This window comes from Oncorhynchus kisutch, linkage group LG1, assembly GCF_002021735.2.
Source record: "Oncorhynchus kisutch isolate 150728-3 linkage group LG1, Okis_V2, whole genome shotgun sequence".
Taxonomy (NCBI): domain Eukaryota; kingdom Metazoa; phylum Chordata; class Actinopteri; order Salmoniformes; family Salmonidae; genus Oncorhynchus; species Oncorhynchus kisutch.
In genome coordinates, this window is record NC_034174.2 from 32084028 (window position 1) to 32103652 (window position 19625).

At 43.6% G+C, this 19625-nt stretch overlaps 1 protein-coding gene across 1 annotated transcript in view; it reads left to right on the top strand.

The window, feature by feature from the left end:
• Positions 1–2748: 2748 nt before the first annotated feature.
• Positions 2749–19625, top strand: part of epha8 (eph receptor A8) — a 104031-nt gene continuing 87154 nt past the window's right edge. Inside the window, exon 1 of the mRNA XM_020503783.2 lies at positions 2749–3224. Within this exon, the coding sequence (XP_020359372.1) occupies positions 3134–3224 (91 nt within the window). The 5' untranslated portion in view covers positions 2749–3133. The remainder of the gene's footprint in view (positions 3225–19625) is intronic.

Sequence of the window (19625 nt, forward strand, 5' to 3'; positions counted from 1 at the left end):
CACTCCTAGAAATTCCCGCACTGATAACAAACGGGACTCTCATGGTTTTAATGACTTCATCCTGGTACATATGGAAGTATACTAAACTCTCTATGGCAGACAAATGAGACATTGGTGCTGTGGGATGGATTATTAAGAATAGCCATTGTGTATCACATGTCAAATATCTGTGTATGTCTCACACAAGACAAGTAGAAACAGTCAAAATACACTGACTGTGGTCTGAAAGCGGGAACGGTATAAGCTTAGTTGACACAGTGAATACAGTGAGCATTGTATTTGACTGGGATTGAGGTGAAATGAAGAAAGGTTGGAGAAGAGATGAAGAAGAGGTTTGAAGATCAGATTGAGGTGAGATTGACTAACCATCCTCCAGGGGAGCTGTCTTCCGTGAGAAGTAGTCTACTGTCTTCCTGTTGTGGCAGTTAGATGGATATGTACAGTAACAGTTTGGAGAGAAGCAGACTGATAACAGTGCAGCCTAGTGGCAGAGGAACAAAGAACAAACACACACAGCACAGCTACGGTTGTGTGTGTGTGTGTGTGTTTATATTTGTACAAGAGAACAGGATGCTGCACGTAGGCACACTGCACACGATGAGCGGGAACCTTTGTAGCCTCACACAACCCCCCCCTGTGTCCCTTTGCCAGGGGAAGCGTTTGGCAGGCACAACCACTGCCCGCATTTGGCTGTGACACTCATCTCCTCCATCCTTCCCTCCCCCTTACTCCTGCTCAGTCTCCCCGTTCACAAGGCCAGCTGCACGCACGCACACACGCACGCACACACACACAAGTTGGTGACACTTCATTGCGGGGGTTAAAACAAAGGCTACATCGCTTTCACCCAGAGCAGTGTCCTCAAAAAGTTATGCTGTGATTGATGGGGAGCCAAAACCCTTGATCCAGTCACCCTTTAGCTACAGGGCAAACACAATACTCAGTCTGCAATCAGATGCATACCCCCCCCCCCCCCCCCCCACACACACACACACACACACACAGACACACACCTATCTCTCTGTTTAACTCCTTTGTGAACCTTCAGTGATAATGTCATTGCCAAGTTTCCCTTTGTCAGAGGGATCAATATCTGATCATTGTCCTTGAATCTAACACTCCCACACACTCCCACCAGAACGTCTGACTATCTGAATCAGATATATGCCATAGGGAACATTTAGGATTAAGCTGTAGGAAGCAACAACAAGCCTACACACTCAGACAGGTCACCCGGGATACACGTCAGTATTCCACGTCCATCCATGTCTGAGGACACCGGGAGATGATGTGGAAACCGGCTACTAGGGGCAATATTGAGCGCTGTTACCACAATGTAGGTGTCAGTGTTGTGGACTGGGATGGTGGTTGGCCGTGAACACCTGCCTCAGGTTGCAAGTTTGAATCCATCGATTTAAAGTTGGTTTTGATATTTTTGTTTTAGGCCTATCCCAAACCTTAACCATTACCTTAACAATTCACAGTTAATACCTAACCTTAACCCTTACCTTAACCATTCACAGTTAATACCTAACCTTAACCCTTACCTTAACCATTCACAGTTAATACCTAACCTTAACCCTTACCTTAACCATTCAGAGTTAATACCTAACCTTAACCCTTACCTTAACCATTCAGAGTTAATACCTAACCTTAACCCTTACCTTAACCATTCAGAGTTAATACCTAACCTTAACCCTTACCTTAACCATTCAGAGTTAATACCTAACCTTAACCCTTACCTTAACCATTCAGAGTTAATACCTAACCTTAACCCTTACCTTAAACACCTTGAAATTTCACATTTGAGAAACATGGATGAAAGTCCAATTCTGCCGTGAGACTGTGAGAGCTGGTAGGCACACCACTGATTATCGATGACCTTCAGTTGAGCATTTTACTATATTCCACTGTCTCAACTTAAACAAAGAGTTCAAAGAAATACTGCGTGGTGAATTGTGATTTCCGTTAAAGGTCCGATGCAGCTGTTTTTACCTCAATAATCAAATTATTTATTGGTAACAATTAAATACCTTACTGGGATTGTTTTCAATTAAAATTGTAAAAATATATTTAAAAAAAAAGCTTTTTAAAAACGATTTTTGCTAGCACTGTCTGGGAGTGATCTGAGTAGTGAGGGGAAAACTGAAAACTAGCTGTTATTGGCAGAGAGATTTAGACCTGTCTTTCTTAACTCATTTACAGCATTGTGATCACAATGGATGGCTAGAACTCCATCCACCAAAACAGACAGAAATTTCAGGTAGTCTTTTCAAACAGCTCTTACACTAAAAAGGCATTATCATAATTTTCCCAATTCACAGTACTATTCCAACCTCATAGTGTGGAAATATATATAAAACACAGAAAAATCACATTTTTGAATGAACTCGGCCTTTAATATCAATTGGCAACCTTTTTCCAAAATAAGAAAAGCTGAAGGAATATGTGGAGTTTTCTTGATATACAATAGAGCAGCACATTTGTATGTACAAATATAATGATAATTACTTCCGTGCATTTAAAAAATAATAATTTGTAGGAGAAAATGGAAAAAAAGAAAGAGAGATGTCAGAGAGAGGAGAGAGGTGTAGTTGAGGGAGAGCAAGCAAGGCAGAGACGGGCAGGCGACATAGCTGGGAGGGAAAGAGGAGAGATCGAGATTCAGAGGCAGAGAGTAAAAGATGGTCAAAAGTGCGTGCGGGAGAGAGAAAAAGAAAGAGAGACAGCGGGAGTGTCAGAGAGAGAGAGAGAAGCTCTGAAGTGAGATGGGTAAAGGTGAGGTATCGTGTGAGTGTTTGTTTAGTGGACCTGCCGAATCCTGTGCTCTAATTGGTTAATGACGTTTTAGTGACAGCCTGTTCCCTCCCTCCCACTGCCTGGTGAGTGTGTATGTATGTGTGAGAGCAGACAGAGAGGCTGAGAAGCACAGAGGCAGTCTCTAACTCTAGCCCAATGAGCTCTCAGCCCCTCACACACACACTCTCTCTCAGCGCTGGCTCAGGCTCCGCTTCAACACTGGGACACAGAGAGAGGCAGCAAGAGGCGGAGAAGGAGAGTAAGAGAGAGGGAGTGAGGAAGAGGAAGAGCGGGAGATCGGTAGTGTGTATGTGTGTGTGAGAGAGAGAGCACCATGGCTTTAGACCCAGGGCTCGTAGCACTGCTTCTATGGACTATACCACTACAAGTACTGGGCAACGCCGGAAACAACAATAACAATGAAGGTAAAGCAGGTGTGTGTGTGTCTGTGTGTGTGTCTGTATGTGTGTCTGTGCCTGCATGCGTGCCTGTGCTTGTGTACGAAAGTGAGAGGGGGGCAGCAGGGGAATCACGTGTATACACACTGGCACTCACACACACGTTCATTCGTGTGGACAGGCGTGAATTATTTGTGTCTCATGCCTTCAGCCAGGATTAACTTATCACATGTGGAGCTGAGCTGAAGTATGAAAGCAAGACTACCTGAAGCACACACACACACACACACACACACACACACACACACACACACACACACACACACACACACACACACACACACACACACACACACACACACACACACACACACACACACACACACACACACACACCCCCCCCCCCCCCACACACACACACACAAACACACAGACATGCCGTCAAGCCCTATCTGAACTTCCTATCTGTTAGAAAGTTCATCCTGGCAAACTGATGAAAGTTTCCCCTGAAGGCAATAACTTATGGGCATGCTCAGTGTGTGTGTGCTGTTGAATCTATGTGCGTGTTTGCGCACATGCAGAGATTGCTCATATTGCTTGGTTATGCATGAGCTGGTGTATGAGTGAGTATCTGCATGAGAGAGATTGGATATGTGTGTCTAAGTACAATATTTCCTCAACAAAACGTTTTCTTGGAAAAAGCATGTAAACCAATCAGCAATGGGCAGTAGGCCAGGGATAGAAGATTACCAAGACATTGATTGTTGTGCTCTAAATGACACAGGGACAACATGCAGTAGATTACAATAATCATGCCTCAAATCCGTAGTCTAGAGTCCTCAGTAGAATAGACCATGATGATGACCAAATCACCTGAGAGGAATCAGGAATTCCTTTTGTTTGACAGTCTGCAGGACTGAAGGACAGTTTTCCTTTAGTTGGAAATCTATTCATGATAAAACTATGACCTGAATCACTGTGTTTCTGACGGTGTCCCAAGACAACAACAGATGCTAGGAAAAACAATTCCATCCATAACCGTGTGAGAAATATCAGGGTTTGTTCTTGTCCTTTTTCTTGTCCTCCGTCCTACAATCTCGTGGCAGCATCTGTTTGTTTTCACTTGTTAAACTTGTGTCGCTCATCCTCTGTGTCCCCTGTGTGCATGGGTGTGAGCGTGCGTGTTTGACCTAGTATGTGTGTGTGTGTGTGTGTGCACACGTCCGTGCATGCATGCTTGTATGTGTGTGTGTGTCTGTGTGTGCGTATGTGCGTGTGTGTGTGACAGGAGGTGTCTGTTCTTGTCATGCGTCTTGTCTCCTGAGACTCAGAGCAGGTCTTGGCGTGACTGTCAGAGCTCTTGCCCCGCTGGCAGCCTCAGCTTAACACTGCCCAAGAAAGAGTGATGGAGAGAGAGAGGGAGAGAGGATGGTGGAGAGATTTCAGTATTTATCTCAGAACAGAGAGCAAGCACAGAAGAGAGAGGGATGACGGGGGAAAGGAAGGATGGCAGTTTATCCTCAGTTTAGCGCAGTAAAGAAAGTACAGAGAGAGAAGGAGAGAGGAGGGCTTTTAAGGTCAGTGATAGGCTGTGAGGATAGAAAGAGAGAGGAGGGATTTTAAGGTCAGTGATAGGCTGTGTGGATAGAAAGAGAGAGGAGGGCTCCAAGGTCAGTGATAGGCTGTGAGGATAGAAAGAGAGAGGAGGGATTTTAAGGTCAGTGATAGGCTGTGAGGATAGAAAGAGAGAGGAGGGATTTTAAGGTCAGTGATAGGCTGTGTGGATAGAAAGAGAGAGGAGGGCTCCAAGGTCAGTGATAGGCTGTGAGGATAGAAAGAGAGAGGAGGGATTTTAAGGTCAGTGATAGGCTGTGAGGATAGAAAGCGAGAGGAGGGCTTTTAAGGTCAGTGATAGGCTGTGAGGATAGAAAGAGAGAGGAGGGCTCTAAGGTCAGTGATAGGCTGTGAGGATAGAAAGAGAGAGGAGGGCTTTTAAGGTCAGTGATAGGCTGTGAGGATAGAACGAGAGAGGAGGGCTCTAAGGTCAGTGATAGGCTGTGAGGATAGAAAGAGAGAGGAGGGCTCTAAGGTCAGTGATAGGCTGTGAGGATAGAAAGAGAGAGGAGGGCTCTAAGGTCAGTGATAGGCTGTGAGGATAGAAAGAGAGAGGAGGGCTCTAAGGTCAGTGATAGGCTGTGAGGATAGAAAGAGAGAGGAGGGATTTTAAGGTCAGTGATAGGCTGTGAGGATAGAAATTAAGGTCAGTGATAGGCTGTGAGGATAGAAAGAGAGAGGAGGGCTCTAAGGTCAGTGATAGGCTGTGAGGATAGAAAGAGAGAGGAGGGCTCTAAGGTCAGTGATAGGCTGTGAGGATAGAAAGAGAGAGGAGGGCTTTTAAGGTCAGTGATAGGCTGTGAGGATAGAAAGAGAGAGGAGGGCTCTAAGGTCAGTGATAGGCTGTGAGGATAGAAAGAGAGAGGAGGGCTCTAAGGTCAGTGATAGGCTGTGAGGATAGAAAGAGAGAGGAGGGCTCTAAGGTCAGTGATAGGCTGTGTGGATAGAAAGAGAGAGGAGGGCTCCAAGGTCAGTGATAGGCTGTGAGGATAGAAAGAGAGAGGAGGGCTTTTAAGGTCAGTGATAGGCTGTGAGGATAGAAAGAGAGAGGAGGGCTCCAAGGTCAGTGATAGGCTGTGAGGATAGAAAGAGAGAGGAGGGCTCCAAGGTCAGTGATAGGCTGTGAGGATAGAAAGAGAGAGGAGGGCTTTTAAGGTCAGTGATAGGCTGTGAGGATAGAAAGAGAGAGGAGGGCTCCAAGGTCAGTGATAGGCTGTGAGGATAGAAAGAGAGAGGAGGGCTCTAAGGTCAGTGATAGGCTGTGAGGATAGAAAGAGAGAGGAGGGATTTTAAGGTCAGTGATAGGCTGTGTGGATAGAAAGAGAGAGGATGGCTCCAAGGTCAGTGATAGGCTGTGTGGATAGAAAGAGAGAGGAGGGCTTTTAAGGTCAGTGATAGGCTGTGAGGATAGAAAGAGAGAGGAGGGTTTTTTTTAAGGTCAGTGATAGGCTGTGAGGATAGAAAGAGAGAGGAGGGCTTTTAAGGTCAGTGATAGGCTGTGAGGATAGAAAGAGAGAGGAGGGCTTTTAAGGTCAGTGATAGGCTGTGAGGATAGAAAGAGAGAGGAGGGATTTTAAGGTCAGTGATAGGCTGTGAGGATAGAAAGAGAGAGGAGGGCTCTAAGGTCAGTGATAGGCTGTGAGGATAGAAAGAGAGAGGAGGGTTTTTAAGGTCAGTGATAGGCTGTGAGGATAGAAAGAGAGAGGAGGGCTTTTAAGGTCAGTGATAGGCTGTGAGGATAGAAAGAGAGAGGAGGGATTTTAAGGTCAGTGATAGGCTGTGAGGATAGAAAGAGAGAGGAGGGCTCTAAGGTCAGTGATAGGCTGTGAGGATAGAAAGAGAGAGGAGGGCTTTTAAGGTCAGTGATAGGCTGTGAGGATAGAAAGAGAGAGGAGGGATTTTAAGGTCAGTGATAGGCTGTGAGGATAGAAAGAGAGAGGAGGGCTTTTAAGGTCAGTGATAGGCTGTGAGGATAGAAAGAGAGAGGAGGGCTCCAAGGTCAGTGATAGGCTGTGAGGATAGAAATAGAGAGGAGGGCTCCAAGGTCAGTGATAGGCTGTGAGGATAGAAAGAGAGAGGAGGGCTCTAAGGTCAGTGATAGGCTGTGAGGATAGAAAGAGAGAGGAGGGATTTTAAGGTCAGTGATAGGCTGTGTGGATAGAAAGAGAGAGGAGGGCTCCAAGGTCAGTGATAGGCTGTGTGGATAGAAAGAGAGAGGAGGGCTTTTAAGGTCAGTGATAGGCTGTGAGGATAGAAAGAGAGAGGAGGGCTTTTAAGGTCAGTGATAGGCTGTGAGGATAGAAAGAGAGAGGAGGGCTTTTAAGGTCAGTGATAGGCTGTGAGGATAGAAAGAGAGAGGAGGGCTTTTAAGGTCAGTGATAGGCTGTGAGGATAGAAAGAGAGAGGAGGGCTTTTAAGGTCAGTGATAGGCTGTGAGGATAGAAAGAGAGAGGAGGGCTTTTAAGGTCAGTGATAGGCTGTGAGGATAGAAAGAGAGAGGAGGGCTCTAAGGTCAGTGATAGGCTGTGAGGATAGAAAGAGAGAGGAGGGCTTTTAAGGTCAGTGATAGGCTGTGAGGATAGAAAGAGAGAGGAGGGATTTTAAGGTCAGTGATAGGCTGTGAGGATAGAAAGAGAGAGGAGGGTTTTTAAGGTCAGTGATAGGCTGTGAGGATAGAAAGAGAGAGGAGGGCTCCAAGGTCAGTGATAGGCTGTGAGGATAGAAAGAGAGAGGAGGGCTCCAAGGTCAGTGATAGGCTGTGAGGATAGAAAGAGAGAGGAGGGATTTTAAGGTCAGTGATAGGCTGTGAGGATAGAAAGAGAGAGGAGGGCTCTAAGGTCAGTGATAGGCTGTGAGGATAGAAAGAGAGAGGAGGGCTTTTAAGGTCAGTGATAGGCTGTGAGGATAGAAAGAGAGAGGAGGGCTCCAAGGTCAGTGATAGGCTGTGAGGATAGAAAGAGAGAGGAGGGCTCCAAGGTCAGTGATAGGCTGTGAGGATAGAAAGAGAGAGGAGGGCTCCAAGGTCAGTGATAGGCTGTGAGGATAGAAAGAGAGAGGAGCGCTCCAAGGTCAGTGATAGGCTGTGAGGATAGAAAGAGAGAGGAGGGCTCCAAGGTCAGTGATAGGCTGTGAGGATAGAAAGAGAGAGGAGGGCTCCAAGGTCAGTGATAGGCTGTGAGGATAGAAAGAGAGAGGAGGGCTCTAAGGTCAGTGATAGGCTGTGAGGATAGAAAGAGAGAGGAGGGATTTTAAGGTCAGTGATAGGCTGTGTGGATAGAAAGAGAGAGGAGGGCTCCAAGGTCAGTGATAGGCTGTGTGGATAGAAAGAGAGAGGAGGGCTCTAAGGTCAGTGATAGGCTGTGAGGATAGAAAGAGAGAGGAGGGATTTTAAGGTCAGTGATAGGCTGTGTGGATAGAAAGAGAGAGGAGGGCTCCAAGGTCAGTGATAGGCTGTGTGGATAGAAAGAGAGAGGAGGGCTTTTAAGGTCAGTGATAGGCTGTGAGGATAGAAAGAGAGAGGAGGGCTTTTAAGGTCAGTGATAGGCTGTGAGGATAGAAAGAGAGAGGAGGGCTTTTAAGGTCAGTGATAGGCTGTGAGGATAGAAAGAGAGAGGAGGGCTTTTAAGGTCAGTGATAGGCTGTGAGGATAGAAAGAGAGAGGAGGGCTTTTAAGGTCAGTGATAGGCTGTGAGGATAGAAAGAGAGAGGAGGGCTTTTAAGGTCAGTGATAGGCTGTGAGGTTAGAAAGAGAGAGGAGGGCTTTTAAGGTCAGTGATAGGCTGTGAGGATAGAAAGAGAGAGGAGGGATTTTAAGGTCAGTGATAGGCTGTGAGGATAGAAAGAGAGAGGAGGGCTCTAAGGTCAGTGATAGGCTGTGAGGATAGAAAGAGAGAGGAGGGCTTTTAAGGTCAGTGATAGGCTGTGAGGATAGAAAGAGAGAGGAGGGATTTTAAGGTCAGTGATAGGCTGTGAGGATAGAAAGAGAGAGGAGGGTTTTTAAGGTCAGTGATAGGCTGTGAGGATAGAAAGAGAGAGGAGGGCTCCAAGGTCAGTGATAGGCTGTGAGGATAGAAAGAGAGAGGAGGGCTCCAAGGTCAGTGATAGGCTGTGAGGATAGAAAGAGAGAGGAGGGATTTTAAGGTCAGTGATAGGCTGTGAGGATAGAAAGAGAGAGGAGGGCTCTAAGGTCAGTGATAGGCTGTGAGGATAGAAAGAGAGAGGAGGGCTTTTAAGGTCAGTGATAGGCTGTGAGGATAGAAAGAGAGAGGAGGGCTCCAAGGTCAGTGATAGGCTGTGAGGATAGAAAGAGAGAGGAGGGCTCCAAGGTCAGTGATAGGCTGTGAGGATAGAAAGAGAGAGGAGGGCTCCAAGGTCAGTGATAGGCTGTGAGGATAGAAAGAGAGAGGAGGGCTCTAAGGTCAGTGATAGGCTGTGAGGATAGAAAGAGAGAGGAGGGATTTTAAGGTCAGTGATAGGCTGTGTGGATAGAAAGAGAGAGGAGGGCTCCAAGGTCAGTGATAGGCTGTGTGGATAGAAAGAGAGAGGAGGGCTCCAAGGTCAGTGATAGGCTGTGAGGATAGAAAGAGAGAGGAGGGCTCTAAGGTCAGTGATAGGCTGTGAGGATAGAAAGAGAGAGGAGGGCTCCAAGGTCAGTGATTACAAAAACACAACAGACATATGTGTATAGTTATCTGTTCCTCCACTTAAATGATACCATATACAGTACATAGATTATAACCACTCATTGTTCCACTACTAGTTTCAAGTTCCTGCTTTCAGTTGGAGATGCAGTGTTTGTGATCTAGTCTGAATACTCACCTGCTGATCACGCAACCCCCGTGACCCCAATCACACTAGTGGAGGCTGGCTGCAGGGCATTGGCCTGCTCAATCACACACAGCACGCCACCTCCTTATAATACTATAGTACTGTACATTGCAACAGGATATACAAAAAGAGAATAGGGGGTTACAGAATTAGCATATTTCATTTAATTTAAACAAGTTTTCATTGTAAATGTGGTTTTAGGAAAAAGTATTTATTTATATATCTAAGGTAGATAAACATGGATCATGGAACCCCCAATTGCCTGGAAAAAGAGGCCTTTCATAATGTTTCTGTCAAATGTTCTATTTTAAATACATTTTATTTTGTTGATCAACATCCAAATAACTCACAATTATTGTTTTCTGTATTTGTTCGAAGTTCATTTAAACATTCCAATGACAAGCCCCTCTGAATCAGTACCACTCTGAATCAGTACCACTCTGAATCAGTTCCACTCTGAATCAGTTCCACTCTGAATCAGTTCCACTCTGAATCAGTACCACTCTGAATCAGTTCCACTCTGAATCAGTTCCACTCTGTATAAGTACCACTCTGTATAAGTACCACTCTGTATAAGTACCACTCTGAATCAGTTCCACTCTGAATCAGTACCACTCTGTATAAGTACCACTCTGAATCAGTTCCACTCTGAATCAGTACCACTCTACATCAGTTCCAGTCTGAATCAGTTCCACTCTGAATCAGTACCACTCTGTATAAGTACCACTCTGAATCAGTTCCACTCTGAATCAGTACCACTCTACATCAGTTCCAGTCTGAATCAGTTCCAGTCTGAATCAGTTCCAGTCTATATAAGTACCACTCTGAGTCAGATCCATAATTAGTGTTTCTCATCTACATTCATATTATTATTCAAGTCATAACTTGTTCAATTACTTTACTGTTCTTAATTATGGTTAATTTCAACAGATATCCCAAAAATAAATGTAACTGTCAATTTGAAATATTGAATTTGTTCTTTGAGATGGAATATTAAATTATATAGAATGTATTATACATATGAACATTTCATTTATTGATCAGAAAATGTCCTGTTATGTAATACATGGCTTTTTCATTCTTAAAAATAAAATAAAAACATTTTTTTTGTAAAAATTTTACCCCCTTTTTCTCCCCAATTTAGTGGTATCCAATTGTTGTTAGTAATTACTATCTTGTCTCATCGCTACAACTCCCGTACGGGCTCGGGAGAGACGAAGGTCGAAAGCCATGTGTCCTCCAAAACACAACCCAACCAAGCCGCACTGCTTCTTAACACAGCACGCATCCAACCCGGAAGCCAGCCACACCAATGTGTCGGAGGAAACACCGTGCACCTGGCAACCTTGGTTAGTGCGCACTGCGCCCGGCCCGCCACAGGAGTCGCTGGTGCGCGATGAGACAAGGATATCCCTACCGGCCAAACCCTCCCTAACCCGGACGATGCTAGGCCAATTGTGCGTCGCCCCACGGACCAACCGGTCGCGGCCGGTTGCGACAGAGCCTGGGCGGGAACCCAGGGTCTCTGGTGGCACAGCTAGCGCTGTGATGCAGTGGGTTCATGTCATTCTGATTACATTGTATTAACTAATTGCTAGATTATGAATATAATGTGAATAATCATATGGTCATGATCATGTTTTTTTATAATAATTTTATGCATCTCAATGTAATTCTGTTTAACTACAAACCATACTGTCAAATAGTTAAAACACTTGCATAGTTAAATAAGGGTTAAAAATAAATATCTATGTAATTTTGTGAAATGTTACATAGATAGTTATGCCAATGTTAATTTGGCCTACGGTTGACAATGCATTGATTTATATACAGTGGGGTGTGAAATGAATTAATGAGTGAGAATGCTACAGAGGGTCATCTATCATACCCCCAAGACATGCTAACCTCCCATGATATTGAAATGGTGAGAGGTTAGCATTGGGATATGATATTTGACCCTCTGTAATTTTCTCACTCATCATTATTTACAATTCATTCAGGATTATCCGTAACCATGGTAACATTCACATTAATGTAGAAGTGTTTAGAAACACATTATGTTCTTATTTACAATGAAAGTGACTCCAAATTGACACAATACAATCTTTTCCATTAATTTCCATTGGGCACAAAATAATCTGAAGCACAACAAAACGAACTGCAAATGCATCCAACATGTTTGTAGAGTCAACATTGCGTGTTGGGAGTATGGGACCAAATACTACACTTTTGACTACTTTATTTATAAGAATCTTCAGTGGTGTCAATCATTTTGACCCCTGCTTTTTACATTTTTTTCTCTGAGAAATTGTATTAGTACAAAAACGTTTTGGGGAAATTATATTATTAACATACAATATAGCTCAGTATTTGAATTAGTTATTTGATATAGCTACTTTTGCTAATTTTTATTAAGGGTGTCAATAATGTTTGACCCAAATGTATGTATATCATAAACCACCATATCATCAATGCACACGGTTATGTATGTATATACAAAGAGAGGAGATCAAATATAGAACGTGGTTTTGCAATTATCCAACTTATTAATATTGTTTAACATTAAATCTGTAAAATATTTTCTCATAAACATCTTACAATGGCACCAAATCTTTTTTAGGGGATAATTATAATTTGATAATTAAAAAACAGTATTTCATCTAAAGAGATGTTCCCCAGACAGCAGATTCCTTTTAAAACACTTCTGAGAGTTTCAGACGACAATTGCTTGGAAAAATTAATTTAACTTTTTGCTGGGGTTTAGCTTAAGGGCAATGACAAATATTACAAGTATACGGGAAAGCAGATAACCTTAGAAATGAAAGTAAGACGGAGAAAATGAAATGTAGTGAGGAAGTTTAAAGCTCTCAGAGACGACGGTTAGCACTCAATCAAGCGTATACCTGCTTCTGATGAGGAGCACAACTCCAATTTGCTAATCCTCCACACACACACACACACACACACACACACACACACACACACACACACACACACACACACACACACACACACACACACACACACACACACACACACACACACACACACACACACTCCCAAAGACTGAATATACATTGAGTGTACAAAATATTAAGAACTCCTGCTCTTTCCATGACAGACTGACCAGGTGAATCCAGGTGAAAGCTATAATCCCTTATTGAGCTCACCTGTTAAATCCACTTCAGTGTAGATGAAGGGGAGGAGACAGGTTAAATAAGGATTTATAAGCCTTTAGACAATTGAGACATGAATTGTGTATGTGTGCCATTCAGAGGGTGAATGGGCAAGACAAATTATTTAAGTGCCTTTGAACGGGGTATGGTAGTAAATGCCAGGCACACTGGTTTGAGTGTGTCAAGGACTGCAACGCTGCTGGGTTTTTATCACTCAACAATTTCCTGTCTGTATCAAGAAGGGTCCACCACCCAAAGGACATCCAGCCAACTTGACACAAATATGGGAAGCATTGGAGTCAACATGGGCCAGCATCCCTGTGGAAAGCTTTCGACACCTTGTAGAGTCCATGCCCCGATGAACTGAGGCTGTTCTGAGGGCAATATTAGGAAGGTGTTCCTAATGGTTTGTACTGTCAGTGCACATTGAGACACGCACACGCACACACACACACACACACTCACACACACACACACACACACACACACACACACACACACACACACACACACACACACACACACACACACACACACACACACACACACACACACACACACACACACACACATCAACAATGTTAGCAGCCATTTTTTAAACAAAACAGACATTCTGCAGGTAAGAGAGTGATCGACGCAAGTTAATTTGCAGAACATACTGAACCCTTCATTCTAAAAGCATCTGGTGTAAATTTGTTATCAAAATTCAGACACGACCATGATGCAGACTGAGACTTGGCAGTGTTTTACCTGTGTTTGTGATTAAATTGGTTCCATGGTCTCCAGACTCCTGCAATAGCCCACATAGGCACCATCAGACATGTTACAGTGTTATTTGACACTGTTATTTGACAGCTCATTTAAATTTGTACAGCTATTTTGACAGGCATGAATGTTTGTATTCGGCAATATTGTTTGACATGGTATTTGCCTGGCAGCATATTGTCAAATGTTTCCTTGTGGGAATGCTAGTGAAGCAATCATCTACACATGGCCTAAAGGTGCACGTCAGGCCTACTGTGTTTCAGTGCACACTGAAGTAAATGCCTGAGAAGTCAGGCACCATAATAAGTGTGTCCATCAAAGTCTGTAGCGGCTGTGTGTTTGTGTGCTTGCGTGCACGCATACGTGTGTGTGTGTTCATATTTTGACTTTTACTGACAACTAACTTGTGTATTTCTATAAAAGCAGGCATATGGTGAAATCTGAAATCAAATTCCTTCTTCCCCCTGAGAGGCAGTAATATCACTACATGTTTGTAGAACGTCGTTGTTTATTTCTGTGTTAGTGAGAGAGAGAGGAATGACAGAAAAAGAGAGAGAGAGAGATGAGGACATGGGGCAAGGAAACAGTTGGGAGAGGAGGAGAAAGCAAAGAGGAAATGGGAAATGGATTCCACTACGACATGAGTGTAGAATCTGTATGCATCTCTTTATCTCTCTCTTCCTTTGAATAGCAGTATACGCCCTGGCAAATTCCTGACTTGAGATCCCAATTTTCTTGCAAATCTCCCATTGACATAATTGCATGATTTAGTAATTCCTACTGTAGGTGTACCACGGTTGGAATTTAAATGTGGTCAGGACTTGATGGGACGTAATGGGATGTATGAAACTTAGCATTGACATCAGATGAAAATATCCGCGTCATGTCTGTGTTTGAGGTGTGTCTGCCTTAACACCTACAACGTCTGTCTGTCTGTCTGTCTGTCTGTCTGTCTGTCTGTCTGTCTGTCTGTCTGTCTGTCTGTCTGTCTGTCTGTCTGTCTGTCTGTCTGTCTGTCTGTCTGTCTGTCAGCAAGCAAGCACACAGTTTCCCCTCCAGCCTGGTAAACTGCAGGACATGAAAACCCCCACAGAGAATGGGCCATATACCTAGTGAGGAAATGAGTGCGTTTATTACAGTCCACTACTCTACAGAAGGACAGGGGAAACGATACATAATGTTAACGACATAGGGACGCAATGTATTGTTACGGATATTCTACAAAGTTCAGAGCCGCAAAGCCGCATAGCTGCACACTACTGAGACCTGCTTTACATGGTTTTGACCCATGGAGTTGCTGTACTAATGCCAAGTTTGTTTGGCTTGACCAGGTAGTTATTGGAGATCATTTCATTGATGTATCAATACAGCACTGGCTTCCCCCAACTTTTTTCCACCTGCCCTGGTTCCATGAACAACGTGGTCTGAGGTGTGAGGGGTTGAGAGAGGCTCACCTCGTGGGGGACTGTTTCCTGACTACTGCCAAGGTGTGTTGCTCTTTTTTCCACCTGCCCTGGTTCCATGAACAACGTGGTCTGAGGTGTGAGGGGTTGAGAGAGGCTCACCTCGTGGGGGACTGTTTCCTGACTACTGCCAAGGTGTGTTGCTCTTTTTTCCACCTGCCCTGGTTCCATGAACAATGTGGTCTGAGGTGTGAGGGGTTGAGAGAGGCTCACCTCGTGGGGGACTGTTTCCTGACTACTGCCAAGGTGTGTTGCTCTTTTTTCCACCTGCCCTGGTTCCATGAACAACGTGGTCTGAGGTGTGAGGGGTTGAGAGAGGCTCACCTCGTGGGGGACTGTTTCCTGACTACTGCCAAGGTGTGTTGCTCTTCTTTCCACTATTAGGTGCTGAAGCATCACCCAGGTGGGTGCTACCCTTCAGTAGTGGACTAATCAGCCTACCGACAGAGGAGGAGGACACGAACGATGTGCCTGATGAACAACTCCTGATCTCTACATTTGTTTTGTTTGTTTTTACATCGTCTTTGAGATTCTCTTTGTAATGAATAGCTCCATATAAAATAAACATTATTATTATTAGAATGAGATTTGTAAATATGTCAAAATGAGCCGCCAGACTACCATGACTATGTCGCTGTGGACGGTGAACTGAGCTTTACACATGGGCTTATTCATGTCAGCTTACATTGTTGAAAGCCTATTAACTAGCTGAAAATCTGGAGAAGTGTGTATTCTGAGAGGGATGCACACTAAATATGTCATGAAATTCTGATATGTGTGTGACAGAATACCGATGTGAACATTCCACATTTCCACCAATAATAACAAATAGTGGTTTTAGAAGTAAAGAAAGAAGTCTGTATTGAGATAACTGTTAATTAGAGCATGTGGGAGCAACATACACTGTATAATGGCTGTTTCTATATTCATTATGTTGTTTAGGAGGCAGAAATACACAAAAATGAAAATCCACCACTATAACTTTGATTGAGTTGTAAAGTTGTCAGTGTGAATCCCACCTGGCCAGGCAGGAAGTATCGATGTTGACTGAAATCCCACCTTTCAGATGTCATTCATAATCCACCAGTTTGTCGATAAAGTATCTCTTTCTGCAAACTGTCAGTTACTGTGAGAAACTATTGAGTAATGTATATGAGTGAAGGAGAACAACAATGATCTGGAGACTACAGTGGCAAGAAAAAGTATGTGAACCCTTTGGAATTACCTGAATTTCTGCATAAATTGGTCATAACATTTGATCTGAACTTCATCTAAGTCACCACAATAGACAAACACAGACTGCTTAAACTAATAACACACAAATTATTGTATTTCTCTTGTCTATATTGAACACATAATTTAAACATTCACAGTGTAGGTTGCAAAAAGTATGTGAACCTCTCGGCTAATGACTTCTCCAAAAACTAATTGGAGTCAGGAGTCAATCAATGAGATTGGAGATGTTGGTTAGAGCTGCCCTATAAAAAACACTCACAGCATTTGAGTTTGCTATTCACAAGAAGCATTGCCTGATGTGAACCACGCCTCGAACAAATGAGATCTAAGAAGACCTAAGATTAAGAATTGTTGACTTGCATAAAGCTGGAAAGGGTTACTAAAGTATCTCTAAAAGCCTTGCTGTTCATCAGTCCACGGTAAGACAAATTGTCTATAAACGGAGGAAGTTCAGCACTGTTGCTACTCTCCCTAGGAGTGGCTGTCCTGCAGAGATGACTGCAAGAGCACAGTGTTAGAATGCTCAATGAGGTTAAGTATAATCCTAGAGTGTCAGCTAAAGACTTACAGAAATCTCTGGAACAAGCTAGCAACTCTTTTGGTGAGTCTATGATACGTAAAACACTAAACATGAATGGTGTTCATGGGAGGACACCATGGAAGAAGCCACTGCTGTCCAAAAAAGAATGTAAGGCTATCTGTCTGCCAATTGAAGCTCAACAGAAGTTAAGTGATGCAACAGGACAACAACCCAAATGACCAGAAGTAAATCAACAACAGAATAGCTTCAACAGAAAAAAATATGCCTTCTGGAGTGGCCCAGTCAGAGTCCTAACCACAAGCCGACTGTGATGCTGTGGCATGACCTCAAGAGAGCGGTTCACACAAGTCATCCCAAGAATATTGCTGAACTGAAACAGTTTTGTAAAGAGGACTGGTCTAAAATTCCTCCTGACCGTTGTGCAGGTCTGATCCGCAACTACAGAAAACATTTGGTTGAGGTTATTGCTGCCAAAGGAGGGTCAACCAGTTATTAAATCCAAGGGTTCACATACTTTTCCCACCCTGCACTGTGAATGTTTACACGGTGTGTTCAATAAAGACATGCAAACATATAATTGCTTGATGTGTTATTAGTTTAAGCAGACTGTGTTTGTCTATAATTAGATGAATATCAAATTGTATGACCAACTTATGCAGAAATCCAGGTAATTCCAAAGGGTTCACTGTATATTGGCGAGCACTTGGGTACAGCCAATAAAGAATGAGTCTAGAAAGAGTTTGGTCTGAAGTTGCATTGGGAGCTATGGTAACAAAACACAACTATGGTGCAATACCTATTAATTAATGTATGGTTTGTTAAACAATTACAGGATACATATTATGTAAGAGGTAATTGACAAACAATTGTGGACCTAGTAAATTATATTAATAATAGCTTGAGAAAATGTTTCTCTTTGTGAAAATAAATAGTTATATGTAGCTAGATATTAAAAAGGTCATTGGCCTTCACAAGTGACCTTCCAACAATACTGAAATGTATTGCAAAGTCAGAGGGTTCCGGCAGGTTTAAGTACCACAGCAAGCAATTGCATTGCATGCAACACATTTCTGTGCAGTTTTCTTAAACTTTTGTGAGAATCATTACTGCCTTCTCACAAACATGGTAACATCAGGCAAATATACAGTGACAGAGAGGGCATGAACTTTTCCATCCAACAGTATTATCTATTGTTTTTTAACACAGGTCGCATCTCTCCGGGTCCCCTTATTAAGAGATCAGCCTTGTTAGCAGCATGTCAGATGGATTATAGGAGCTAACAGATCAATACAGGCAGGCCTTAGACCCTGAGAGATGTGGCCTCAGCCTGGCTCTGACACGTGTAGGCCGGAGGAGACAGAGACTCCCTTGAGAGGTCTCTGCGCCTGGGCTGATGCTAAGTTCAGCATCCATGGGCCTGGGCTATGCTGCTCCTCCATGCTGTTTCATTGTAGTTTGTGATTTATTTCTCATCATCGCTAGCTTGTGGGGTGTGATATGCCTTACTCTGAACATTTGAAAGCGAGGCAGAGAAACAGTTGGAGGCGGTTTATGACAGTTCCATAATGGGCTGCTGTTGTGTTTGTGTTAACTCATCCCTCCTGGTGAGGAGCCTTTGATGCTCCCTTCATGGGGACTGATGGATGACTGAGCCTGGGCTGTATGGTGTCTCACAACACCACAGAGAAGGAGAGGAAAACATCCAGTGAGAGAATGAAAGAGACAGTATGAGAGAGAGAGAGAGAGAGAGAGAGAGAGAGAGAGAGAGAGGGAGAGAGAGAGAGGGAGAGAGAGAGAGAGAGAGAGAGAGAGAGAGAGAGAGAGAGAGAGAGAGAGAGAGAGAGGGAGAGAGAGAGAGATAGAGAGAGAGAGAGAGAGAGAGAGAGAGAGAGAGAGAGAGAGAGAGAGAGAGGGAGAGATAGAGAGAGAGAGAGAGAGAGAGAGAGAGAGAGAGAGAGAGAGAGAGAGAGAGAGAGAGAAATAAATAGTAAGAAAGGAGTAGGAGAGAAGGAATGAGAGAGAGAAAGGGTGAGAGAGAATGAATGAGAGAGAGAAAGGGTGAGAGAGAAGGAATGAGAGAGAGAAAGGGTGGGAGAGAATGAATGAGAGAGAGAAAGGGTGAGAGAGAAGGAATGAGAGAGAGAAAGGGTGAGAGAGAATGAATGAGAGGGAGACACAAGTTCCATTCTGTCAGTGTCTTTATCAACAACGTTTGCCTGATAAGTTGTGACTCTCTCAATTCCGCCCAATCTATTAGGGGATTTAAATGTTCATTAAGTTTAATAGAAGCCTAGCGGAGGTCTAATACCCTCTGATAAATGTCTGCAAACCTGGCAACCTGCTCCATTTGCTGCGACGACAGAGACGCATTGGCACTAATAAGGTCAAACAGGACAACCGTAACCCATCTCAAACTTTTGTTTGTTTGTTAAGAGCTGCTTTGTCCACTTAATGTGTCCTTGAATACTCCAACAAGCAATATGTGTGCTTGTTACAACAAGCAATATGTAAAGTAGAATAGGTATGGAGATGCTTTATCTTTCTGGCTTTTAAGCTGACTACTCAGATATGATGTAGTGATCCACAAACTCAGTGTGATCCAGTGTGATGGATTCCTCACTGGGACTGTTTCCATGAGGAAGTAATGCATTTTATAGCCAGTAATCTGTCCATAAATCACCAGGCTAATGTAATTAAGACACAGAGATAGGGAGGGAGGGGAGCAAACACATGACTATATCTGCACAATGATATTAATGCCTGGCACACGCAACCATTACTCTTTACGCACCCAAAGCATTCATAA